This window comes from Zootermopsis nevadensis, unplaced genomic scaffold (genome assembly GCF_977971745.1).
Source record: "Zootermopsis nevadensis isolate Lab colony 2312 unplaced genomic scaffold, Znev_1.0 Znev_ptg000016l, whole genome shotgun sequence".
NCBI lineage: Eukaryota > Metazoa > Arthropoda > Insecta > Blattodea > Termopsidae > Zootermopsis > Zootermopsis nevadensis.
In genome coordinates, this window is record NW_028259148.1 from 5,570,933 (window position 1) to 5,598,886 (window position 27,954).

At 37.0% G+C, this 27,954-nt stretch overlaps 3 protein-coding genes across 6 annotated transcripts; 2 read left to right on the forward strand and 1 right to left on the reverse strand.

The window, feature by feature from the left end:
* Positions 1-340: 340 nt before the first annotated feature.
* On the reverse strand, positions 341-25,717 carry Polr2C (RNA polymerase III subunit RpII33). Of its 3 annotated transcripts, none has more exons than XM_022072999.2 (6): positions 25,259-25,717; positions 3,590-3,681; positions 3,325-3,496; positions 2,704-2,884; positions 1,552-1,761; positions 341-870 (listed from the first exon to the last, which is right to left on the reverse strand). In XM_022072999.2, the coding sequence occupies exons 2-6, from the start codon at positions 3,673-3,675 to the stop codon at positions 689-691; spliced, it is 831 nt and encodes a 276-aa protein (XP_021928691.1). In that variant the 5' UTR covers positions 3,676-3,681; positions 25,259-25,717; the 3' UTR covers positions 341-688. The 3 variants fall into 3 exon arrangements, with proteins under 3 accessions (XP_021928691.1, XP_021928690.1, XP_021928692.1); XM_022072998.2 differs by lacking the exon at positions 25,259-25,717 and adding an exon at positions 3,894-4,175; XM_022073000.2 differs by lacking the exon at positions 3,590-3,681.
* Positions 4,251-6,006, forward strand: LOC147873718 (putative protein MSS51 homolog, mitochondrial). The gene has a single exon (XM_087349480.1). It carries the CDS (start codon positions 4,370-4,372, stop codon positions 5,690-5,692), a length of 1,323 nt encoding a protein of 440 aa, XP_087205606.1. The 5' UTR covers positions 4,251-4,369; the 3' UTR covers positions 5,693-6,006.
* LOC110834146 (putative defense protein Hdd11) lies at positions 15,413-27,404 on the forward strand. 2 transcript variants are annotated; one of them, XM_022073001.1, is made up of 6 exons: positions 15,413-15,550; positions 21,426-21,758; positions 22,840-22,931; positions 23,971-23,997; positions 26,023-26,094; positions 27,011-27,404. In XM_022073001.1, exons 1-5 carry the CDS (start codon positions 15,446-15,448, stop codon positions 26,090-26,092), a joined length of 627 nt encoding a protein of 208 aa, XP_021928693.1. In that variant the 5' UTR covers positions 15,413-15,445; the 3' UTR covers positions 26,093-26,094; positions 27,011-27,404. The 2 variants fall into 2 exon arrangements, with proteins under 2 accessions (XP_021928693.1, XP_021928695.1); XM_022073003.2 differs by lacking the exon at positions 23,971-23,997 and having other exon boundaries at positions 15,414-15,550.
* The last annotated feature ends 550 nt before the right edge of the window (positions 27,405-27,954 follow it).

Consider the following 27,954-nt stretch of genomic DNA (forward strand, 5'->3'; position numbering starts at 1 on the left):
TATGACATCTTTAATCAGATAAGTAACTCCAATGGACCAACCACATCCATCATCAGCCACAACCATCACTACAATCAACATGATACTGTTCTTTAGCAATCTAAAGCCAGTGCTCACTTCTTCACACCTGCTGCCAGCAGCTGACCAGTGATTGGAGAGAGATTCACATTATCTTTATTAATTTGCTGATTTCCACCAACTGCCAGACATGATACATGCAGGTGTCCATCTCAGTATAATTGAGAGACGGAGAAAGAGTTACAACACTCACATAATGGCACCTCTATTATCAAAATGATGGGGATGGGTTAAGTGAAGGTAGTAATAATGAATTTTCCAATTAAACACATGTATTTAATAATGAAAACACAGAGGGAAATGCAGCACTTACCTGTCTAATATTGTCTCACAGACAGCACTCATTCAAAGAAGAACCATCCATCTGATAAACTCTCACATATTTACGCTACGCTTATAACTACCAGTACTCCTCATTATATGAGTGTCCAAAGAATGTGACTTCATTTCAATGGGAAGAAGAGTAGGAATGAGGGGAAAAGGGATTTTACTTTTTAAATTATGCAATTGACTTTTCTTTACAACACAACTGTTGCATAAATCAACGAGTAACTGAATATGTTTTTTTTAATCTAATTTACTCTTCAACTTTTCCTTCTAACTAATTTAATTAACTGATTGTAAGAGCATCATGTTGTAGCTCGTGGCTGAGCTGGGTCTGCAGGTTAGACAATTTGTTTTTCAGTACAGCCACACCCATCATTACAATGTTCTCAGGATGTAACGATCCAGAACTCTCCACATTGAAGAAAAATTTATTTGGCTTTGCTTCCCAAGTGTATGAAGCCTCATCTGTAACACAAGACAAGTATCATCATCATCATCATCATGGATTGTGTAAAATGGCGGCTACATACTTGAGCACTCGGTCTCGGTAGCACAAAGTATGTGTGGGAATATACTAGACATAGCAGCAGACTGGGTAACAACTATTTTGTAAGGCGGGATAGCGTCATGGTATAAATTATAAATAATGTCTGTATCTGTAACCCCCAACACACAACCTACACAGTTAATACATCACCAATAATAAACCAGAGTCCCGCACCTTAGCCATGCGACCTGAGGCATCATGCTTCGGACCGGCGATACGCAATGCGCGCTGGTTCGAGTCTCGGGGGAAAAGAAATTTTCTCATGAGCTTTCGACCAGTGTATGTGACAGGTGCCAACCCAGCATCGTGAGGAAATTGGGGAGCTACAATGAGTAGCGTAATCCGGTCAGGAAAACTAGCAATGGCTGGGGGTTCGTTGTGCTGACCACACGTCACCCTATATCTGGTTGGATGATTGTTCACCTCTACTTAGGCATGTGAACGTGAGGCCAGCAGTCAAGCTAGTCGGCTTTGGCTCTCTGGAGCTGTTATGCCACGGGTTTAATTAATTTTTAATTAATAAACCAGAAAGACAAATAAATAACAATGGTATCAAATTCAAATCCAGTGCACATTATTAGTACTGATGTAAAACTTACGCTGCGAGTCATCTTCTAATTCTGTGTATTCACTTTTCGGCCACTCATCTGGTTTGGGAAAAAGTGTGTGTCTCATGGAATTATCAGGATCATATTCAAAACACACACCAGCTGTTGGATTCCACTTTGCATGTTCCTTACCAAAACCTTTCTTCGCATATGCTCTGAGCTTTAGTTCCTGTCCTTTACGGAGTTTAATTATCAGGATTTCTGAAAATAATTATATCAGCATAAATTGAACAGAATTTTAAAATTAACTTGAAATAGAAGTAAAAAGAAATGGAATATGTCAACTATCTTATACACAAAATAAAGCTATAAAATGGTTAGCACAACTCTTAAATTTAAAAATTAAAGAATTACTGTTTTTTATAAAATATTAGGTACGGCTAACAGAGTAATTTACTTTTAACACTGCTTATTAATTGAAATTATAACAAACATTGCAGCCACTAAAGAGATTCATGATTTGTACTTCTCACCAAAAATTATTAGGATCCGCACATCAAGGAGGAGGGGACGGTCGAGACATAACTTTTGTGAAACAGATGAGAGAGAAGCATACAAAATTTTAGTTGAGAAACCTAAAGCCAAGACCTAGTCAAACATGTCTGCACAAGTTGCAATGAATGTTAAAAATTCTTCATTGTTTAAACAAATATTACAGTTAGTTGCCTTATTCTTGGTTCAGCAGCTGCACTCATCTCCTACTGGATAGCAGCCTACTTTTTTGCTCCACCAATCAGTGACATAAAATACTACCTACTATTTGACCTATATATGGATACCACGAACACCTAACCAAGATGATCACCCTGATGATGGAAGCAGCAAGAATCTCTGAAACATTGGTAAACTTCTACCAAACTGCATACACAACAACCCAGAAGGCAGCCATCTTCATTTATATTATTATTAAAATTCTGTTTCCTCCTATAACAATGTACACAAATCTGCTCATAATGTTTGATCATGAATTAAAGTGTAATGGTGGCAAAAGGAATATGGCCTGTAATGAGAACTTAATTATTGCAAGCAAAATCATTGACATCATTATTTTCTTAATGTCATACATGTGCAAACATTGCACAAATGATGGAATTTCTCTGGTGCCTTTGCCATAACAACCAATAAAGAAGACTACTCTCATACCATCTGTCTCTCCATATTCACTAGCCTCATCTTCTCTGTGCCTGGATGTAACTGGAACAACCCTGGGATCACTGGATTTTAAGTCAGCTGTTGTCACATGCCGTGTCTGGTCGTCTGTACACTTAACATCTAATGTAAACTCAACACTGCAATCTGGACAAAAATCTGCACAGGTGCAGTCCTGAAACAAAATTAAAATACCAAATTTCACTTAATTATCTTTCTCACTATACTATTAAAATCTACGACCAAAACGCATCAGAGTGCCAAGACTGCCACACTTTGTCCATGACCAATTTTCTCAACAACCAGCACTGCCCTTTTCCCCATGTCAGCAAACACAATTGGTTTCTGTTTTACTGTATTCACCTGTATCTATGTAATACTTAATTTCCTTACTGTGACCAGACTAGTGATTTACCAGGATTAACAGAAATTTGAGGTCAGGTTGTGGGCTGCTTTGGTGCAGAGTAACACTATTGGAGGTTATGAGAATGTAAAGTGAAATGAAAAGACTAAACATGAAAGCATGCACACAAAGTTTTCAATACAATACATAATGTGAGCAAAGTATTCTAACTGCATTTTTAAATGTAGTAATAATCTGTAGCTATGTCATACCCTGGTATACTGGATTCTATCCACAACTTCGTCTGAGGTTAGGGGTATCAGGCCAATTCGATGTGCTAAAAATTCATCACTTAAAACAGTGGAGTTTGCCTCAAGCTGAACCCAATCTATTGCCATTGTTGGTGTTTCAGCAATAAATACTCTTCTCATGCTGTTCGCAACACTGAAAAAAAAAACACGCCAGTAGCTGAATTAAAACTAATTTAAAGAATGGTTCGGAAAACACAAAAAATAAATATAAGACTATATTACCTACCTCAATTCAGTATCTTCAATTTGAAATTTAACATTTTCTTCAGTGAGATCTGTTATATGAACAGACGGCTGATTTGCGTAAGGCATGGTTACCTGTTAAGTACACAACAGTTATCAATTCTAACAGGTTCTAAAGAGGTACTACTACTATTACTCGATTTATGGACTTAGATGATCCTCGCAGAACACAATGTTTCGAAAACTGTCAGGACGACAGAAATGTCATTATATTCACAATCAAACATAAGAAACTGTAACGCGCAATACAAAAATTAAAAAGTAATTTAGGACGCATATAAAATTACCAAAAATTCGAAATGCTGCTTTTACAACCCTCACTCGACATACTATGTCAAACCAATGCTGATTCAGTACAGCCAACCGAATATTGGTGTATACAAATAGGACCCTGCCAGGTGGTGGGCCTTTGTGATGAACTTTCAGGTTCCATAAAGAAAGTGGGTTATTCTTTGACAAAGTTATTCAATGAATAACTTTTCTTTCTAACATGGATTATACTGATTACAGTCACATGGCACGTAACGCAAATTATCTTCCAATTGACACGAGTAGCACCATTTGATCACACCACCGTAATGACATGGTTCATATGTTCCAGCTGCTTTGTGATTGGTTAGTAGACTACGTGGCTTGTCAAAGAGAAGTGCAGGTAGTAGTAGTTCTTGTGAATCGTGCCAAGATGTCTCCACATTTGGAGTCAACTTTCCCTCAATGATATAAACCGGACTCATCTGAAGTTTTAACTTCTGTAGTCCAATAAATGCTTCTTCGTAATGCCCTCTTGTGTACTTGTATCCATAAAATGGCTTGCTTATATGATTCATTTTTCTATGGAACAGTATGCCATGTTTGTAAATGTAAAGATGACAAAAAACTAAAAAGATGTGGAGGCTGCAGTATGATTTTATACTGCAGTCTGGAACATCAAAAAGTACACTGGCTTTCACACAGGAGGCTGTGCAAATGTGTACGATCGATAAAGGGCAGCCGAGGTTTCCGAAATTTATTCCAAGAAACACGTACACGTGCTTCAACTGAAGAGTGGCGCAAAATGCGTTCAAACATAATGTTATTGGTACAGCTGAGGCTGGCTCGTAGACTGTCAGAAGGAGAGCAACAAATGTTTATGTTTCCTCGAGTGTGTGAAGTGTGTCAAGAAGCCAATCAAGAAAAACTGCAAGACTGCAAACGCTGCCTTTGTGTTTCCTATTGTTCCATATTACATCAAAAACAGGATTCTTTAAGACACAATGCATCATGTCATTGGTTAAAGTTGTGCTTTTGTATAGACAAACACTTTCTCCAAGCAAAAGACCCATACCCATTATTAAATGTTCCAGTTCGTGAGGAATATAAATCCCTTCCATGTGATATTGACTCATTCATATCAGTTCTAGTGACATTTACAAAGGATACTCTAAAGTGGAATCAAAGTATTGATGTTGCATTATTTTCTGAGCTTCTAACTTGCCCATTAACCTTGCTTTATGCACTAGAGAAACTCAGAATTGCATTAAAGAAAAAAGTAATGATACATGTGGTGGGCTCTGGAGCATTTGAGTGTACATTTCTGCAGAAATGGGAAATAATTTTGCATTGCGTGCCACAATTGTTATGTCTTGAAATAATATTCATTGGACCGGAAATTAAACAAGATTTGGAAACAACTCCTGTATTGTGTGTGAACTGCCAGGAAAAAGGTCGAGAATTAAGTTTTCATTTTCAGTCTGACAAACTGTATCATCAGTATGCCACCTCTGAGACTTTCTTAATGCCAGATGTTATTGTAGCTTATAACTGTGGCCTGCATGAATATGAAGGAACTGATGCTGATACATGGTTATTATCATTGACATTTTTGGTTAAATTTGTTCGGACTCCATTGATATTAACTTCATACACTTGTGATGAAGCTCATAAGGATGTTTCAAGAATTTTAAATTGCAGAAAAAATGGTCTGACAGTACATTTAAAATGTGTTAAGAACCCATTTGCCAGAAAATGCCCATATAGAGATTGGGGTAGTGAGGGTAATGGTGTTTTCTTTCAGAATAATTATATAACTCTTGTGACACCACATTAAGTTCATGAAGTTCTGTTAGCTGTTGGTTATTAGTTTATGAATATAACATCAGATAAATAGATGTTTCAGAATATTTATAAAAGGAATATATAAAGAAAGTTAAGATAGGTTATTTTAATGTATGTTATGTTTATATTGAGTCTAATAAATGTAAAGAACACACACATATTTGCAACTCTCATGATTTTTCCATATGAATGTGTGAGACAGGGGCTCAAGTAGTCTTACACAGTCAATGTAATGTTCCAGTAGCATAAAATTTGTGTGTATTATTTTAAGTTACTGAATAAAATGAATGCATGATGGAAATGGAATGCCACTCTGTATATACAAATTACATTTGTGTATGTTATCCCTTGCTTCCTTGATAGTCTCCATCAATCTGCAAGCATATTTGGTCTCCATCTACCTTCATGCAATGAAACATCTAAATGCTAATAAAAGAAATGTACGAGGTGCGATCGGAAAGTTTCAAGACTGTGTCAATAGAGGGCGAACCGGATGTAGTACGAGCTTCTGCCGCAAGGGGGTGCGGCCTACATTCATAGTGAATCAGTGTGCCAGACGGCATCATCGAATTAGCATTTGTTTCTTAGTTACGGGCGTTTTGGTAGTGCATTACACCGACTCTCCTGCGATTTCGGAATGGCGTGTGCATCAAATTTTGCCAAAGACTCGCCAAAACGGCTACGGAAACCTATGAAATGCTAAAGCAAGCATTTGGGGAGTCCGCAATGGGTCGTGCACAAACTTTTGTGTGGCATTCACGTTTTAAAAATGGCCGAACCTCTGTCGATGATGACGAGCGTTCTGGACGACCATCTTCGAGCACAACGCCCGAAAATGTTACGAAGATTCGGCAGGCCATTCACGAAGATCGACGTCGTACCATCAACGACTTGTGCGACATTGTTGGGATAGGCTATGGGACCTGTCAGCTGATTCTAAAGGAAGAACTCCACATGCGACGCATCCTGTCTGAGGACCAGAAGCAGAATCGACTTGACTTCTCGTTTGTCAGGAGCTCAAAGATCTTGCAAGAACCGACCCCAACTTCCTTTCTAAGCTCCGTGTGACTTCTTCCTCTTCCCAAAGATGAAAATTCAGCTAAAGGGAAGGAGATTTGAGACGATAGAAGAGATTCAGGCAGAATCGCAGATGGTGCTTGACAGGCTGACAAAGAACGATTTCCAGGGATGCTTCCAGGCTTGGCAGCGGCGCTGGGATCGTTGTGTTCACTCCCAGGGGAACTACTTCGAGGGTGATGGATGAATTTAATACCTGAGATAAGTGTACGGGTTTTTATACGGGCAGTCTGGAAACCTTTCGATCGCACCTCGTATTTTAGCTTCTGTTGTCTGTGTGTCCTTGCTTACATGTGATCTAGTTCACCATGATTCACACTACCATGCTTCAGATGTCCTGACTAGATGTTTACACACTTTCCTCATTTCAAGTAATTCCGTGTAGGTAAATTCAGGTCACAAAAATGAGGTAATGTGACAGCAGGTCAAGCAAGAAGATGCAACCACCACCAAAATATCATGCATTTTTGTAACACTACTGGACCACCAGTTTGTAATGTTGATTTTACAAGTCATTCATTTCCAGAATCTGTTATACAACCTATTCATTGTGTAATTATGATTAGGTGAGAAAATTTTTTAAGATGTCACAATGTATAAGAAAGACGTTGCAGCATAGTTTCTCATTGACTGGTGTGCCTTTCCATGGAATTTCACGAGGGTTTCTTCTCAACAATGAATTCAGTTACAGAACTTAACCCAGAATCAATTCAACTAAATACCATATAGTATAGTTTCAGTACAGATAAATAATAAATTATAGTGTACCAACATACACAAATCTATGAGGAGAACGTCTTTTCTTTCAGAAACGTACACGACAAGAAATTCTAGTGAAACAAGGGAAGTGAGAAATTTTGATCAGTTCTTCGTTAAATTCTTGAAGTGCTTGGAAAATGCAATGAATGGAAACACGAAAATGTAACCAAAATACAATAATTAAAATATCAAAATATACATGATATTTATACGTTATAAAACTTCCAAAGGCTTACCCAATTATTATGTAAGTTGTACCTATCACATTTTGTGATTAGACGCATGTTAAAAACATTGCGAATTTCAGTATAACAATCGTGTCATGTCCCTCAGGGTTCCTGAAGGAACTGGAGAATAATTTCAGAAGGAACAACAGATTAATACAACTATCCTGATTTAGAAGAAGATAAAAGTACAAGTTATAACGGGCGAAAGAATACGACAGACCCATATTAACACGCCATTTATTTTCTGCCTTAAGTACAAGCACATACTCTAATGCGAATAAACACTCATAAAGACGAACACAAAGCATGCGTCAGACACAAGAACTGAAGTCGACAGTGGCTGTGTTGGGCATCCAGGCTGAACAGACTCCATGCACACACACTTGATAGACAAAGAGATTACCCGAGGACATATTGTGTAATTGTGCCTGTTAGAATGTAGCTTTCACGCCGAATCAGAAGTCTGCAGATCTGACGACCTTCATGACTGCGAGACGAATAGACAAAACCCACCTGCTAGAAAAGGACTCTCAATGCTAACACATTATTCTCATTCTTCTAAAACGTTAGGAAATAAAGTGGCTGGTTCTATGTGTTATCATGTTTTATATCAGTATATTTATCATTCATTGTCATGAAATATGACGCTGTGTAACGTCTAAAGTCTCTAAGAAGTTGATAATCGATCAGGCAGTCGAGAAATTCCCTCTCGATTATATACCTTAAAAATTTATCGATCTATTCACAAATCCTATCACTGGTCCATATATTGTTCCAAATTAATTTAATCCACATCCTCACACCCTGTGTTCAGGATATGTTTTTATATTATTCTCCATCTACTGAAATTCCGAAGTGGCTACTTCGCTTCACGTCTTCAAATAGATTCAGACCCCTTAATAATAGTCGTTTAAAAGCAGGATTACAAATTATGAAGTGTCTTAAGTCATTTTATCTAACCTTCTGTCATTTCCTCTATCTTAGATCCGAATATAATCAACAATTTGTTCTCAGACATTCTCAATCTCTGTTAAAACACAATGAGAAGCAAGTTTCATATCCACAGAAAGCGACAATTAAAACTACAGCCTTATGCATCATGGTTCTAAACATAAGACAGGAAGAAAAAATCTGAACATAATGATAGTAAGCATTAGCATAAATCAATCTGTTGTTAAAGGTCTTCAGGGATGTTGTGGCGTGTAGTCTAATAGAAGTTTTCCGACGTTTTAGAGATGCTTGCTAGCGCCAAAGTAAGTAGCCTGATGATGAATGTTGGTACATTTTTACTATACTACACGGTGTAAAAGTAAAGTAAAGTTTGTCCCACTATACGCCATGCAGGCGCTTGGGGGGAGAGATGGTATAGCTCCTCTCTTCCTTGACCTCGGCACTAGATGGGGGTGAGTGGTCAGCATCACGCCCCGGCCGGCTTTACCCCCGGGAAAGGACCCCGGTACCCATTGTAGAGGAGGCTGGGTGGGCCCCAGAGGCTAGAGGAAAAATCCTCTGCCCCCGTCGGGGATCGAACCCCGATACTACACGGTGTAGCATCCAAAAATAAATACTCGCCACAGTGAGAACTTGAAATATAATCTTCTGTAAACGTAATTTTGATCTGTTACTGTCATTGCCAGACATTTTAACTTTGCCACATTTTCACAGGAGTTATTTATTGGCTGTCTTTATTAAATGGTTCTGTACTGCATTCTGGTTGCGAGATATAGACACCTTTTTCCTCTGCGTTTACTTCTAAACGAGCCTGCTTACTAGAGGCTGATGGCTTCTGGCGCGTTCCTTCATACGCACAAACAAAGAGTTACTTCTTTATTTGCAACAGCAAAGTCGCGAGATGTCAAGTGTCATTCATTAGTTCTCTTCTGACGCAAATATTTGGTATCTCGTTGAGTTATGAGGTCTCAAATGGAATGTTACCTTCCTAAGTAAATGTTACAAAGTTCAATGGTCCCTGTATTTCCATACATCATAACCCGACAGAGCCGGAACAAGGATTTGGTATAATAATCCACTGTCACGCAAAATACACTAATACCAACGTCACGCAGAAAAAGGTTGCGTGTTAGGACGGCTCTGAATTAGAATTTGGAAGAGGGTTCATGTGTACGTAATCTCTGTTCTAAAAACATCTACAACCAAAGAAGACTACTCGATACAACACCCCCTTCCGTTTAAAAATCTCTTGAAATGTTATAGTTCTGTTCACAAAATCGAGTCTGAAATTGAGAGAAATCAGCACACCACAAGAGTAAAGGGTTTTCAAGAGCATATATAACTGTCTCTATTAGCAAGGTTCAGCAGCTAAAGTGCACAGGAAGGTTTATTTTCTAAGGTATGTTATTTATAGGCGAAGTTACTGACGGAGAATAAAATAAAATCTCACGTTTTCATATTTTCTTATTCTCTAAAGAACTTATATATTTCAGATGACGGCTATTAATAAGTTACAAGAATACAACAATTTAATGTGGTATTATAATAGCAGAATGACTATACTTCATCTATTCCTTTCGGTTAATTGGTTACACTTATTTTTTAGTCTTTCTTGTATTTTCCTTATGCTGTCCAGGGACGTCCAGATTTAGGCATAAAAACCAACGCTAATGCTTGAGGTTGTTTAGTATGTAATTTTCTCGGTGTTCCTGTTACCTCCTATCTCTGGACTTTATGTAAAACGTATACAGTTTTAAACAGTCTGAAAATAAAATAAATAATTTTACGCCTTTTACACACAAGGTATAAGCGTTTCACGTATACGAATAGTCCAGCATGTCATTTCTTTCTTTCGGATTCTAATTTCCAAATGTACTCAGTGGTTTTCGGTTGAATGTGATATGAGGAGTTTACATGAAACATTCTGGATCGGATATAATTTCCGTCCGCATCGGCCGAATATAACCACTACTTTATCTGAAGCTCCAAATCAAGAATTAAGAAAAGATGGAAAAGATAAGGATAATAATTTGAAATAAACGTACACAGGAGGAAAGAAACAAACGATAAACAAGGAAAAGTGTGTCGGTAGGTTGTTTGGTAGATAGGTGCAGTGGATGGACAGACAGATAGGTAGATCGAAAAATAAGGGGGGGGGGGGAAGGACAATTTTATTGTATCAAATTTCTATGCGTGAATCTGAAAGGAATAATAATAGTCCACTTATTTCAAATATTAATATAGAATTCAGACGACACGTACCACTAAACACGGTTTCACACTGGAAAACAAGCTAGAGTGGTCGATGACTTAATTAAATCGATTTAGAAATCGACTGCAATAAGACACTCATAGTTACCAACATAACTGAATTTAAATCAGGTATTTTTTTTTTTGCAGCGGAACAAAATGGAACATTTCTACACACCCCTTGTATTTCTGCTAACCTCCCCTGTTCTTCCCCTCAGTTTTATAATCAACTTTTGGATTTTCATGAGATCACTATTCCACCAGGAGCAACGTGAAATGATTTTAATTAAACGGAAGTTGTAAACTGCATCGTAATATCCAAACATTAATATCACTGACGACTCGTATAAACAGACTGAATACATAATAGAGGCAATTTCATGTTGCTCCACCACGAAATTGTTATTGTACTTTATCGATTATAGAATTATTCAAAAATGCTGCAACAATTCATATTCCGGTCCCACGCTGTGATTATGGGACACTCAACCTATTATCCGGAAAGTAAAATTATTGATCTGGGAACTATGCGGATTTATCTATCCCTGTATCCAATGGGAGGAGAGCGAGAATGTAGCACTGGACGCAAAAATGTGCGAACTTGAGCTACGTTACAGTAAGTGGGCAAGCGGGGGAGGTATGCTATCGCGTAGCGCTGCTGGCTGGCTGGCTGGCCGCCAATGGTCAAGAAAGCTCGAAGATATCTTGCGTCAAGTATAAACAATTTTCGCCGAAAGAGCTGAAGTGGCGAACTGCCTGACTTATGCACGACGAAGTTTCTTAATTACCTTCACGTTGAAGGAATGTGTTTATAAATATTATTACGCATACAGACTTCACAAAAACATTTACAAGAATTTTATCTCCAGAAGTGCAGACCTACAGCGGGAAGAAAATGGAACGGGATTATAATTTCCAAGGGCAAGCTTTTTTTTATTTTGTCCGTCTCGGACAGACTGGTTCAGGGGAACATCCAGCCTCCCACCCAGTGGGTACTGTGAGCTGTTTCTACTGGAGTTAAGGCGGCGAGAGCGTCAAACTAACCAAAAAGTCCCCATAATGTCGAGGATAAGAAAGTGTATAACTGTATCTAATCCTCCTAACCGAGGTCCTGAAGGAAAAACTCAATCCTTTGGGAACCTTAATATCACCCAAAGATTCCAGGGTGATATTTATGTCTCGCAAACAAACAAGCCAGTGGGGGAAATGAAGAATGTACATAGAATTTTCATGGGAAAAACTACTTGGGAAATGTCTACTTGAAAAACCGAGAATAAAATGGAAATATAACAAAAATATGTATTTAAGGAGATAAATTGTGAGGACGTAAGTTGGACGAAACTTTTTGAAGTTCGTGACAGAAGGCGGTCTTCTGTAAGGGCGATGTTGATAAACATTCGAGTTCTGCTAACATAGTTTCCAAAACCCATGGCCACCCCTGAAGGACACTCTCACTGAACACATGACCCGGGGGGGGGGGGGGGAAGGGAATGATATTGATCAAACTGCATGTCATTCCCCATTGTCATTTGTGGATACACCGAACGTATATTTAAGTTATCCCTGGAACATGCAACTGCTTTTTAAGCATTTCAAGGCTGAGAATGTGGGAATATATTTTTCTCCCCGTTACTTGAATAACAAATGAGAAATTTTCTTTCGACAGGTCTGTGTTGGGATTGTAACGCAAGCAGACAGACTTACTTCCCGATTTCGCCGCTCTACTAAAGTTTTCTGAGTTATAATGCCACTGCAAATTTTGGAGGAACCTATCAACGTCATCTTCCAGGTACAAGTGAGTCAGGTGATGACGGTTACCAAAGAGTGGAGGGTGGCCAATGGGAAGTGGTAAGAAACTGACACCCACTTGACTCAAGTCTACCACGAAGATGGATGCAATAGGATCCTACGAAACGTTAGCAACAACCAACAAGACTACACGGTGTCACAACAGCCAAATTTTCACTGCCGTAAAATATGTCTCATATTACTCCTCCATACGTGTATCTTTAACCCATTTCATGAATAATATAAAAATAATAGGGCATTTTAACCTCAACTGACACATGAAAGACGATGCACTGCAGTAAGGACACTGAAATGTTCTTACAATACATTCAGATTATAAAAACGAAAAGACATGTCACACATCTTTTCTCTCATTTATTGCCACTTCTCCATTAACTGAATTAAACGGCTGTAAAGCAATGAACTAGCAGTGAAGTGGATCAATTTAAAATCACTAAAACAGGTTATGATCGTCTAGAAGCAAGGTCACAGATACAAAGGGAAAAAGAAAGATTCCCATACAAAACGATCTTAAATTAATTTTGAAAATTCCAATTTTCCCCAAAAATATATTTAACGAAAATTACCATTTCTTTTACGTCAAAGCAATGCGTTTCAAATTTGTTAACTTTAAACGAGGAACGAGAATTTGGTCACCCCAGAAAGACAACGAAAAACCTTTAGGCACATGACGAAACAAAATATCCTTGACGCTAAGACAGAAACAAACATTTATGTTACAAACATATCTTATTCCTGATTGTATTTTTAAATGCATGCTTTCGATATATTGCACATTGGAAATAAGACACGTATAGAACACTGCCTCTCATATAAAAACATTAAGAAACAGGGCCGAAGCTCGTCTAAATAATATTTAAGAATTCAGTCCGTACCGCAAAGAAAACACAACTGTTCCCCACTACAAAGAACAACTGCTGAAGGAAATAATCTCTCTTTACACTGAGAATCACACCACCAATAAAAATACCGTGTTACTGATTGTTAAAGTAGCTTATATATGTAATTGACATTCGACCTTAAATGGTTAATACAGTCCCCTCGCAGTCTCTTTAAGATACTTTTTAATATCATCATACAATCTCCGTTTATATACAACACATAATACTGTTTTTCAAGTTTTCCGACTAAAATTTCGTATAAATTTCTCATCTTCCAAGTTTATGCTGTGCTACATACGCTGCCCATCATATTCTTGATACGATTATCCTGATAACGTTTGGTGAAGACTACAAAAACCAAAAATCTGTTATTTCCTCTCACAAACCCAGTCTATGAACTTCCCTTCGAACGAGAGACTAGGTTTTCCCCCCCATACATAACAACTATCAAATTCTGAAGGACAGTACTTTACCATAATTATTTTTGTTTTATGGATTCAGATGTTGATTATGTCCACTATGCAAGTGACTTTAAAGAGGACTTAATTACTCTTGTGGTTGTTAGTATGTAAAATAAATCAGCAGGAAATTCAACACATTAATTTCGAATGACCGTCGAACGGACACCTCACGCAACGCTGGCAGACAGACATAGGCAAAAACTATGTGTTCTAGTTTTAATGAGGCTATGTATGCTTAATTAAACGCACATGTAACATGACAAGCTAAACAGGGTTACTAAACAGTATCCTTCAAGTCTCAGCAGTAAACATACCAAAGTCTATTGAATAAAAATTTCCTTGGATATTATCCATCGTCTAGTAAATATAAAACGTAAAAAACGACGTTTCGGAGATGAAGACGGAGATAGAGTCCCATCTCCGAAACGTCGTTTTTTACGTTTTATATTTACTAGACGATGGATAATATCCAAGGAAATTTTTATTCAATTGACTCTTCACCATCGTCAAGAAGTTTTAGATTTGATATACCAAAGTCTCTTCATTTCCGTGGGCAACTGAAATCCCTTAAATCGGTTAAGTGTGTTTTTAGTTATGTTGAAGAGGATTACCGTTTGCAATACAATTATTTTTCTGATACAAGAATATGACTAGAATAGCCTGAAAGCAAAATAAACATTTCTTGTTAAGAGATATCTGTTAATTAAGAAGCAAAGTGAGACTCACACAAGTAATGAGGGCAAAGCTTCCTCTGGGCAATGAAGTACTAGAAGGGATGTGAAAGCAAGGCTCTACAAGTAACAAGAAGTATGAGAAGAACTGATTGTGAGACAAGACGTGTCTTTTTAAAGCATCAATGTCAGGGCAACCCACGATATTGAACGCTCCTGCACAAAAATATGGCTTTAAACCGCAGCTGTAGATTTTTAAAAAAACCTTCTCAGGTTGTAGAATTATATGAATTGTCAATGAAAGAGATATCAGACCGTTCATTTTGAGTAACCTGACATGCTTATTGGTTTACCGGTCACTTCTCGGCAATGACGAACTTAAGAGGGTTTTTAGCTTTTACATAATTCAGACACAAAAAAATGTCCGTTGTTTGAACACTCTGCTGACAATTTACATGACACATGTCCAATTCATAATGAATACTTATGGGAATTTTTCCGGAACTCTGTGAATTATTAAAAAAACTAATTCCGCGATATTACTTCCGCTGTAGGGAAGTGGCTTATAAATTGTACAATTCGAACAAAGGAGTACGTTTTGTTGAAGGTTAATGTTCTTATAATAATTGCACACGCCTTGCAAATCACGACCTTCCTTCATGTTCCCCCTCTCCACATATTTCCAGCAGTATACAACTTCCAGCTGGCTTGGTCCAGCACATTTCTTGATTTCGCCTCGAAGCAAAGAGACCGCTGTTGAACAGGTATGTGGCAATGACCAAATAATTTATTACGCGCCATAAATTTGTGTTTAGTTTTATTCGTTTCACTTCACTACTTCGATTTACAAAGTGTGCAGTATTAAAGTATATTGATAAACCTAAAATTATTTGTTGCCAGGACTTTTTCCAACGTCTGTTTTTAAAATTCACGACATTTCGGAGGCTGGTTCTGCCTCCGTCTTCAGGTGAGAGGTACCTACTCTGCCTCTCACCTGAAGACGGAGGCAGAACCAGCCTCCGAAACATCATCAATTTTAAAAAACAGACAATGGAAAAAGTCCTGACAATGAATAATTTTAAGAGTGAACTACCGTCGTCAAAACCCTTTAGAATTGAATTATAGTGATAAAGTTTACTTCAGGCCATCTAGACAAACTCTGGAATAGTTTATCAACTAGTACACCTATTAAAATTTCCACATAAAATTTTTTGCAGTCTCTGAAAGCGCCAATACAAATTTCAGCTCAGTCATTTGATTATAACATACCCAACCATATCATATTTTATAAAAAATTCATAACTTGCACATCATTTCTATTTGAATAATAAAAATAATAATAATTCAATTAATTTATTAGTGTATATGTAACATTTTTAGTAGGTACACAGAAAATAAAATGGAGTCCCTTTGTCTTAACAATGTAAAAGTCTAGTGGTACCTGTATTTACTACCTGCTCGAACGATCAGTAACTTTCCATTTTGTATTCATGGATTTTGAACGAATCTCTGTGTAAACAGGGATTATTTTCTTAAAAATATTAATCAATTTAACTTTATAATGGCGAAATGGTGTTCCTTTGCGATATGGTCAAAATTCTGAAATATTATTTAGGACTGCTTTGGCTCCAAAGGTTTAATTATCGTACGTAGTATCCATTATTAAAATCTGTATACAAAGTTAAAAAGATCTGGAGATTATTTTTTGTGCGAAAGCTTAGACTATTTAAATAGATTTAAAATTAAAGCTTGGCTTTGGAATAAATGTTGTCCGTTTGTCTCGATATTCAGTAATAAAGGTCTTTTGTACTGTTTGTCCAGAATTATATGACCGTACTTCAATTAACGATTGTGTCGATGGTAATGTTATTTGGTAATTTTAATTTTGGCAATTCGAGTCATTTGTACTGACTGCAATTTATACAGTTACTGTAAGTAATGTCCGTATTCTGAAATAAAACAGCCAAGCAGCAATCCCCACCAAGATTTCAGACCAGTAAAACAAGTTCGCCTTCGTTCGCGTAATAAAAATAATCTGGGTAAAGACTTTCTCCGAAATTCCTCCAACTCTCACATCACATCATCCTAAAATGTCTCATTCCAAAATGTAAATTTCATAGAGAAAAACACAGAAGCTGTATTATGACTTTGGTCCAGAAGCAACTGAAGTTCTGAATACCGTACTGATAAAGTCTATGTAATAGAGAGAAAAATAGGCAAATAAATGTGAATTCAGATCTCGGAATGTGGTCTGCTCTCATAAATTGCATTCCTACCGATATATAAATCACATTAAAATAATTATAAAATCAAAATAGGTGTCAAGGTGGCAACTGTAAAATGATGATATGCGGATATGACAGAATATTATTTTACTTTCTGATTTTGATAAGTTTTAGTTAGATTTTGAAGTTAATACCTTATAATATAATATAATATAATATAATATAATAGCTTATTATTTAGCTAGTTCATTAGTTAGCATAATTTTCGTAATTTGTAGGCTGCGTAGGGAAAATAATCTCGCTAATCACTTTTTGATTCATTAACTGAAATGCAATTTCTCAGAGCGAGTATTGTAAAACATTGTACCTCTCGCCGAAATGATACGTTATGTCCAGAAATATCCATCCTGTGCTGTGTCAATCCCATATCACACATTTTTAAAGTTAAACAAGTGTTATGTAAATATAGTTACTGTAATTTCCGTGAAAGTTGAACTGTGGTTGCTTGTTACCGCTAGAGCCAGTCAGTTAACTCGAAACACTACTCTTAAGTAACCAACAGAAGCTAATTCGTATTTTATCTTATTCTTCTTCGATTCACGCAATCAAAAGCGTACGTAAAAACGGATACAAAATTTGCATTACAAAATATACTACATTTGTAACGCTGAAGCAAAATTTGGCATAATCAATATCCAATAAGCAAGAACCCTTTCCAGGCCGTATGTTTATGTCGGCGAGATTTAAAAAGAAACCATTTCGTGTTAATAAAACACTACAGAACGAATTTTGAAAATGTTGCAGATGCAAAATAGATCTAATTGTTAACGACAGTAACAAACCAAAACATTCAAAATCAAATTACGATCTCAACTGAATTCGGGGGATTATTTCCTATTATCCGGTTCAGAATCTTTCATCTTCCTGACGCCTGTTCAAAAATGTAATAATTTTACCTGTTGCTTTGTATGGGTGTAAAACACGGTCCTTCGAAGGAAAACCTAGACTGTAGATGTTTGAGAATAAAATCCTGAACAGAACATCTGGACCTAAAAACATGAAGTAACAGACGAATGAAGAGCTTCAACATATATTGCTGTAGTGATTAAACCAAGGAAGATGAGATGAGATGAGATAGAAATGCAGCACACAAGGGGAAGATGAAAAACGGATACAGAATCCCAGAAGGAACATATGAAGGGAAGAGACCACCGGAGGGGCCCAAGAGTGACGAGAATAATATTAAAATGTATCTTAATGAAATATGTGTACAAATATGGTTTAGGATAGAGTCCAGTAACGGGCTTTTTCGAACTGTTCCGCTAAACGTTTCGACCAGCTAAGCGACTGTAAGCATTTTAACGAAGACCCTTGCGCATGGAGTTGGTTAGTTTGTTGCAATACTTCTTGTATATTGCGAGACATATATCGTGCTTACTTACTACGCACGTTCGAACACTGACAAAACAACGTTCCAATAACTTCATATTCTTGACAAAAAATGTAAAGTTACTTTTGCATTAATTCGGTAAATTCACTCTTGATAAACGTCTTGTAGTGAAAAATGCATAAATGAAGAGCTCATTTTCCTTATGAGAGTATAACTCTCTGGTGGTAAACAATTATATACCATTTACAACAGTGAGTAAAATGTTTATGTAATTGAGTGTAGAATTCTGTTAACATTTTAAGAAACATTGTCACCATCATCTTCCATCAACGTTACGCCGTCGTCCAACATATGGCCGCGTAAGAGAATTAAAACGACATTAATAAAGGGGTAATACACAAAAACGTTTAAATTAAGAGTTTATAAATGGAGAAATGACTGCATATTTCGGACAAAATTGTATAGAACATGTTCAGTAGCCGGTACAACTTCCGTCTTAAGTTAATACTTGGGGCTGGTTCGTTATACCTTCCACTTTCTCCTCAACTTTGCCGATTGTTACTTATTATATGCGTTGAAATTCTATCCAAATTATCGAGACTGCAATGCCTCGACTGAGTAACCCAAACAAGAAACAGCAGAGTGGAAATGTACAAATCTTGTCTTTGTTACAGACGTTAAAATTTTACAATAGCAGATAAAGTTGGGGTGCATAAAACTATTCACCACCTTTGGTATCATGGCTCCATAACATAGGTGTCTGAAATTCCAATCCACTCACTCAGCACTGAATTAAATCAATACCCCTCCCATAAAAACTGAACTTCCGATTTTTATGGTATTAGAATTTTCTTCCAAAAAGAGTTTCAGCACAAGTGACTTCCACTTTCACCTTATCGGGATCTCACACCATCACGATCCACTCTACCGTTAATGTAACTCTGTCTCTGGTCCACATAGTAAGATCCCTTTCTCTCACTAACTCCAGTCATTACTGACGGTGAAAAACCTGAGAGGCAAAATATTAGATCACACAAGAAAAGGAAGAAACTCTGCATAATTCTTCGATAACTTGTATTTCTATGCTTGATATTTGCTGATACAACTTTAGATAGGAGGCATAAAAGTGTACCTCCTTGTCCTACTCCATTCAATGTGATCAACTCTCAAAGGTCAAAGCAAGTTCTGACCTCAGTTTATAAAGATTTTTATTCTTCCACTGCAATAAATGACTGAATAATGAATGGATGTAGATAAAGATTTCTGTCTTCTGGGTTGTTACGCTGTGTAGTCTGGTCGATGTTAACCAACGTTTCAGAGGTCATACTGCCTCCGTCATCAGGCCGATCGCCCTGATGACGGAGGCAGTATGACCTCTGAAACGTTGGTTAACATCAACCAGACTACACAGCGCAACAACCCAGAAGACAGAAATCTTCATACTCACCGCCCTGATGACGGAGGCAGTATGACCTCTGAAACGTTGGTAAACATCTACCAGACTACACAGCGCAACAACCCAGAAGACAGAAATCTTCATACTCATCGCCCTGATGACGGAGGCAGTATTACCTCTGAAACGTTGGTTAACATCGACCAGACTACACAGCGCAACAACCCAGAAGACGGAAATCTTCATACTCACCGCCCTGATGACGGAGGCAGTATGACCTCTGAAACGTTGGTAAACATCGACCAGACTACACAGCGCAACAACCCAGAAGACAGAAATCTTCATACTCATCGCCCTGATGACGGAGGCAGTATTACCTCTGAAACGTTGGTTAACATCGACCAGACTACACAGCGCAACAACCCAGAAGACAGAAATCTTCATACTCATCGCCCTGATGACGGAGGCAGTATTACCTCTGAAACGTTGGTTAACATAAACCAGACTACACAGCGCAACAACCCAGAAGACGGAAATCTTCATACTCACCGCCCTGATGACGGAGGCAGTATGACCTCTGAAACGTTGGTAAACATCGACCAGACTACACAGCGCAACAACCCAGAAGACAGAAATCTTCATACTCATCGCCCTGATGACGGAGGCAGTATTACCTCTGAAACGTTGGTTAACATCAACCAGACTACACAGCGCAACAACCCAGAAGACGGAAATCTTCATACTCACCGCCCTGATGACGGAGGCAGTATGACCTCTGAAACGTTGGTAAACATCGACCAGACTACACAGCGCAACAACCCAGAAGACAGAAATCTTCATACTCATCGCCCTGATGACGGAGGCAGTATTACCTCTGAAACGTTGGTTAACATCAACCAGACTACACAGCGCAACAACCCAGAAGACGGAAATCTTCATACTCACCGCCCTGATGACGGAGGCAGTATGACCTCTGAAACGTTGGTAAACATCGACCAGACTACACAGCGCAACAACCCAGAAGACAGAAATCTTCATACTCATCGCCCTGATGACGGAGGCAGTATTACCTCTGAAACGTTGGTTAACATCGACCAGACTACACAGCGCAACAACCTAGAAGACAGAAATCTTCATACTCACCGCTGTGAAAACCTCAAATCTTACGGATATAGATATGCTACACAAATGTCTATGTATTTAATATAAGGGTTAGTAAAGAATTAAAGGCAATTTTCGTAACAGTTTCATAAAAATAATCACACAGGAGAAGTATTTTTTTTCTTCAATCTAGTGACAAGGTTAAGAATGCATGGAGCTGCAAGAAGTTAAGACTTTAAAATGAAATGTTAGGTTTTAAAATACGGCATCGAACGTTATCATATCGAACTATCTTTAACTTTTTAACAGTAGCGATATTTCTCATATGCTTCTAGTGTGTTTGACAGACCGTGTATAATTGAATTTTCCACATTCAGCAAATAAACATTCATATTTATTTTCACGTGTATGATTGAATCTGCATTGGAGGAGGGTTTGCTGTACTCCACTCTAGTTTATGAAATGCAACTCTGAAAATTACATTGCATGCAAAATGTTTGCACATATGCAGTAAAGATGTACTGTTTCAGGACATGATGACGGTGTCATATGGACTGTGCGTTTTACTGCTGGCTGTGATTCCTGCATACATTACTGCTTACAAATCTGGAGCTCCTGAGTCTGTATGTGGCTCCATGATACCAGACCACCATTCCGAACCTAAGTCTGAACCATCACCCTACACCATCACTCCTAATAAGCTTAACATTGAGGCTGGCAAATCCATAGAAGTGACCATCTCTGGAACTGATAACACCAAATTCAGAGGATACTTTATTCAAGCTCGTGTGGGTAACACTCCCATTGGAAAATTTGCGACGGGGCCAGAAATCAACTTGGTCGACTGTGGCAGTGGAGTCGGGGTAAGAGACGCATCTCAAACAAATTTATTAATGAGGTTGATGGATATGCGATGGCACTAGGATATTAGTTCTTAAGAGTTCCTTATCAGACACACTTCTAACCATTTTCCATACTAGAGCTCCAATTTAAGAATACAAGACACACCATTTTTGTAGGAAATGGACTCACTTTATGCTAATAGAACCCAAAGATAAAATGTCACTGCCATCAACACTCACCTCTGGGCATGATCGTGATCCAGTCTAAACAAACTAATACCATCAGAAAAATATGTGGGTATTTTACAAGTATAAAAACTGTGTCATTATTAATGTATTAGCTGCAGACATCTGTTAGATAAATATTTAGGCAGTGATAGATACAGGCTGCTTCAGCTGATAATCCAGGGAAAAGTATTCGGAAAGAGGGGACCTCGCAGGCCAAGAATCTCCTGGCTTCAGAACCTAAAAACTTGGTTCTCGATGTCCACTGGAGGTCTGTTACAAGTAGCAGCTAGCCAGTAAAACTCAAATCGCTATGCTGATCACCAGCATCCGGAACGGATAGGCACTTTAAGAAGAAGAAGAAGAAGACCTGGACTGATGTATATACATGATAATTAAGGAGGGTCTGGCAAACTGTAGGTACATTAGTGAGTTTGAGTGTAAAGAAAATAAATAAAAATAACCTATTAAAACTGGTCCAATTCATATAGAAAACATAGGTAAGGTATAAAATACATACAAATTTTGTTCAGAAACTTGAAGGAAATAGAAAACTTGGGAGATCTAAACATATATGAGATGACAATATTAAGATGGAATGTATACAAATAGGATGTGCTATGATGACTGGAATCAAATGGGTAAAACAAGTTATGTCAATCCTAGTCAAATTATAAACTTAAACAATTGCTAATGAGAAGAAATTAATGGATAAAGTGACTCATACACACACGAAAAAGTGTAACATTTCCACCTTCATTCCAATAACAGCTCAAGTTTCAATTTCCAACCTCTACAGTTTAAGCCTACTGATATCATGTGAGCACATTTTAAAGCTTCAAGTTATGATTAACATGAACATTATTTCTATGTCTAGTCTGCTGCCACCCACACTGACAACAGAGACAAAGACTCAATTACATTAAATTGGACGGCACCTGCTCGTCTCTCAGAAAGTGTTCGTTTCCGGTAAGTCCTATATCACCAGTACAGCAAGCATGTATTCTTTAAGACTATACTGCAGCTCTATAGTAAGTTTTGTGTAAAATGTAGAACCATCCTGGATCCCAAAAATGCCATTTCTGGCTTCTTGTTATTGAAAGAAACTAGCTGTGAAAAACTGAGGTATACTATCGGATTTCAGTACAAATATGTAATCAAATTTCCTTATTACCTGATTAATAGCCAAGGACATTCGTTTGTCATATGTCAAAATACAAACCAATTATTTTCTGCAGATCTATAAAATGAACCTGCAGATGGAATTACCTATGTTGTGATGAACAGAAAATGGCTGTTAAAAAAAATTATTTTTAACAGTTGATGTGTCAAAAAATGGAAATAAATATCATGACCTAAAGAAAAGGCAGTACTTGACTTGAGGGAATGAGAGAAACTCTTGATAAACCCAGGTGAAACATATTAAAGGGGAAAAAAAGATGAAGCATGGAGCTAAGAGACGTAAATGCACATGGTAAATGTCACAAATCTGCAAGCCTGCCACACACATGCATAAAAATGTGCACAATAGTTCATTAAAAACATGATATGTATAAATGAAACTTCTGTATACTGCCGACCAGAGTAATGGAAAGATTGCAAAAAGATTTTCCAGCTTGTATGAACAGCACATCTGTCTTTTAGAAACACTACGCCCACCTGAGCGAGTAGATGCACTACTGCCATTCATCTGTGTAGAATGAAAATGAGCATGCACAAACAGTAGTTGATACATAATTGGCCCAACAAGAAACTTATGTGAAGGCACTTAAACAGTCACTCTAGAGTCAGCTGAATTACCATCAATTACACTCATGTCTTCTATAAAAGCACCAGGATCTGAGAGATCTAAAATGCAGCTCCTTGTGCCTTCTGTAAACAGCACGAGCACTTTCAGAAACACATGCGAAGTCCAAATGCATGTCCACGAGGGATGAAGTACAAACAAAAGGTGGTTGAAAATTTGGTTGACCAAAACATCTACTCACAAAAATATGTCTGGTTGCAGATGTGCAGTGCATAGGGTGCGGTTCCGGTGAGTTATGAAGTCTACAGTGTTCAGGCCATTATTTCACAGGAAGAACTCCTTCACTACTTAAATATTTCTCTTGCTTAACATTAATAAATTAACAAGAGTTTTCATAATAAAATTAAAATGTATGAAGGTATGTAGGGGATTCAGAAGTAAAGTTCCAAGTATTCTGTACCTCAGCAGTGGACAGAGGTGAGTTTCGAGTTTCAGATTCTAGCTACTGCTATACAATGACAAGGAAACACTGGACAAAAGGCTGAGTAAATTACAGAGCCAACCTGAAGGCAGCTGGGAGAATAAATATCTTTGCCTCTGAACAAGCAATCATAACATACACTACATTTATTTATTTGCGGTTTCCATATCAACTTCTGCAGTCATGATGTTTGAAGTAAAACTTATGTCAACCTATATTGTAGTAGTTCATTTATGTCATTGAATACAGTGTCAGGGTATTAGAAATATTTAAATGAAATATCCTAAATAGTAAGGTAGGAAGGTAATATTTTCAAGCAGTCAAGGACATAATGGTTACTACTAATAAATAAAAAAGAGTATTTCCTTGAAAACTGTCACTGTTCCCGATGCTCTATTCTAGAAAAACAAGAAGTTTTTGTTGTTGACAGAAGCACTTAAAAATAGTGCAAAACCTTTTTTGAATACTAATATCTTAACTGTAAGAAGCTAACAAAATAAGTATTTCAGATATATAATTAAGTTACATACATACTTTATTTACAGTGCAGAATATGCCAACCAAAAATGCTTGTGTACAACTTCTGGCAAAACATTATGGGAATAACTACTAATCACGTATAAATGATTTTTTGTCAGTAACTATGAACATGACTCATACTGTTTAGTTTACCACTCTCAGGTTAAACAATTAAAATCAATACTATTAATTTTCACACCAATTTCCAAAAAACAAAAATATCATGATCAAATGGTATGCTAAGCTATGGGACAAAGCATCCATAAATTAATCGGTATAAATACAAGGATAATCCACATTCATAAACATGTACATCTGCATTGAACTTTATTAAGAAGACAGGGAAACTTTCTGGTTTGTTACTGGAATATTTCCACAAACACTTCTTTCACAATTGAAGATTTAGATACAAGTATAATCCCTGTGCAATATCCAATACTACCATGTACTCTTATACTAAATGACTTTATCTTCAGGAATGTATACATTCATAACCCCAAAAAAGAATTTCTTAGTGAAAATTATACACCTATAAATGATGGAACTAACCTTTGTGCAAACTGACTGGGAGTCTATGTGTTCCTGTCACATGTCTTCATATTGCCTATTGCCACAGCTTACCAACATATCACTGCAATCATCCTGGATGTGTTAGTCTCTGAATGACTAAATGTGAGCATTATGGTTGCTGAACAACTATGCCATCTATCAGCTTATGAAAGCAACACCAGGAACTTATTTCATAGGAAGAGTGAGACTATCTAAGGGCATGGATATGAAAAGAAAGAGATATCTCAATATAATTTTCCAGAGATGAAGAAACTATGAAAATGTTCAACTATGATTCTTTCCTTATTATATTAGTCATGGTAATAATGTCCCATTTCATGCTGGGCCAAAAGTAGCACAACCATCCTTTTTGACCAGTATAACATTTAGCAACTGTGTAATTTCTACGCATTTAAGCAAGAAAGAAATATGTGAACTGGTTACTGCCATGTCACTACCAATCTGTAACACGTTTTTAGTTTGTTCAAAATTATTCATTTCAATCACAAATACACTCAGATTAAACAATGAGCATTTGAATTCAATTGCCAGAATTGAAAGAATGGAAGGTCAAAGACAGAGTGAAGTACTACAGCGCTTGAAAATTGGCAATGAAAACTTAATATTCATATTAAAATTATCACATTACAATGGAAATTACAGCAGCTTAGAGCGTTTCATAATACATTCTGTGAACTGAACAATTTGTAACTTACATCTTATAAATAAATTAATGAGTCACTTCTTATGTTTACTTGTTTCAGTACTACTTTTGTAAAAACTGGGCCTGAATACTGGGTTGGTCAAGAATCTGATCCCATCACTGTAAAATAAAGGTAAGTATTATTTAAAAAAAATCAGTCACACATCTCAACATTCTGAGTTTCTGAGAAGCATCTTGTTGTCAATGGTGAATACTACTGAAAGGAAACAACTAACAAAATACAGTCATTTGCCAAACCATAAACATTATCTTTACATATATGCATATAATCTGAACACTATCTTTATGAAAGTACAAAATAAAAATTATCATTCCTTTACTTTATTGGCAATGTGCAGTTTTCTTTATTGAAACTATGTATAGCAGAGCAAACATACTACAGCTAATTCGTATGAAGAGATCAGATATTTTGAGGGTAAAAATTCAGAGTTCATTCCAAATTTGTTACAATCAGAGCTAGGATAGCTTAGTCAATACAATTAACAGGTTACAGAGTGGATGATTGGGGGTTTGATTCCCAGCAGGGGCAGACATTTTTCTTGCCTTCAAAGTGTCCAGTGCCCACCAAGCTTCCTATCCAATGAGTGGTTATTGGGAGCCCTTTCCCTCGGCCTAAAGCAGCTGGGATGTGAAGTTGAATATTCACCTCCACATACTATAAAGGTTAAGAAACATGGAGCTATACCTCCATTCTACACATCTTCAAGGTGTGGTGCTTAAGCAAGCAAGGCAATGTTATCTCTTTCACATTTACAGTAAAAATCAGTTCATCTTTGGAATATTATGGTCACTTGTTCAACAATAAAACACCACTTCTGTATTTATCCAACATATACATGGGCATATTTAATTATGTTTGGGCGATACACCTAATGACCTGCAACATACCTTCCAGTGAGCAAAGCCCCATTAAATGGCAAATCTTACCTTAGACATACATAACCATAAAACTTTTAGTCAGAAACAAGTCCCCCTTTATTATAGGAATTCATATAGAAAACTGATTTGTTTAGTGTTTTATCTTTCAGGTATACAATGATGTTACTAATAGAGGGACACCTCTAAACAATTCCAGTATAACAGAATTGGGACATCTGATTTATAAGAAGATGGCTACAGTATAAATAAATTTCACCGCCAGACTGACAGAAGCAAGTCCAAAAAGAAATGTCGAAACACAATTTGCATTTACACTTTACATACAACTTTTATAATGCACAGAATACTTTCAATAGTTGTAGCTTTTCATATCACAGTTTACAATTCACTTAAAGGTTTATCACGTAAATATGCTTGATAGTACCTAGAGGCAATTATAAACTGATAATCTGTATGTACTGATGCATTTCTTGTATTCAAATATAAGGCAGATGTAATATAATTCTACAATTCCTTAATAAACTAAAACCAATGTTCCACTAATACTTGAGCTACATTATCAACATTATAACATAATTATTTCATGCTAATACAAAAACATTAAATATATTTTCTGTATGTAAGCAGATGCATAGTAAATTATTCTTTGTCTTGCTTTATTCTTTGTGACAGTATTAAACTCATTTTATTTAAAATTCATGTAAAAATGAATCTTTCAAGTATAGGATTCTGTATAGAAAACATTCCCATCAGGTAGTGCTGCTGGTTATTGCCAAGCTTAACCCCTTCCATGCTGAGATTTATCAGGAAGTTCTTTCATGGTAATGTATAAATTCAATTTATGGTATATAGAAAATGGTTATATTCAGACAGAGGCCAGTGGTTATTCAGCTCATGTGGGCACTCAAGTTTCTGGCTAATAAACTGAATGGTCACGTCACATAGCAACACACCTCACCACAAAACCACGTGCTTCCATTTGGATACAGCTTCAGGCATCAAAATACTATGTTTATCACTAATCCCACCGAAAATATACATTAAAGAAGGGCCAGTCTCAAAGTATTATGCATCATACATAGTATGGGGGAAT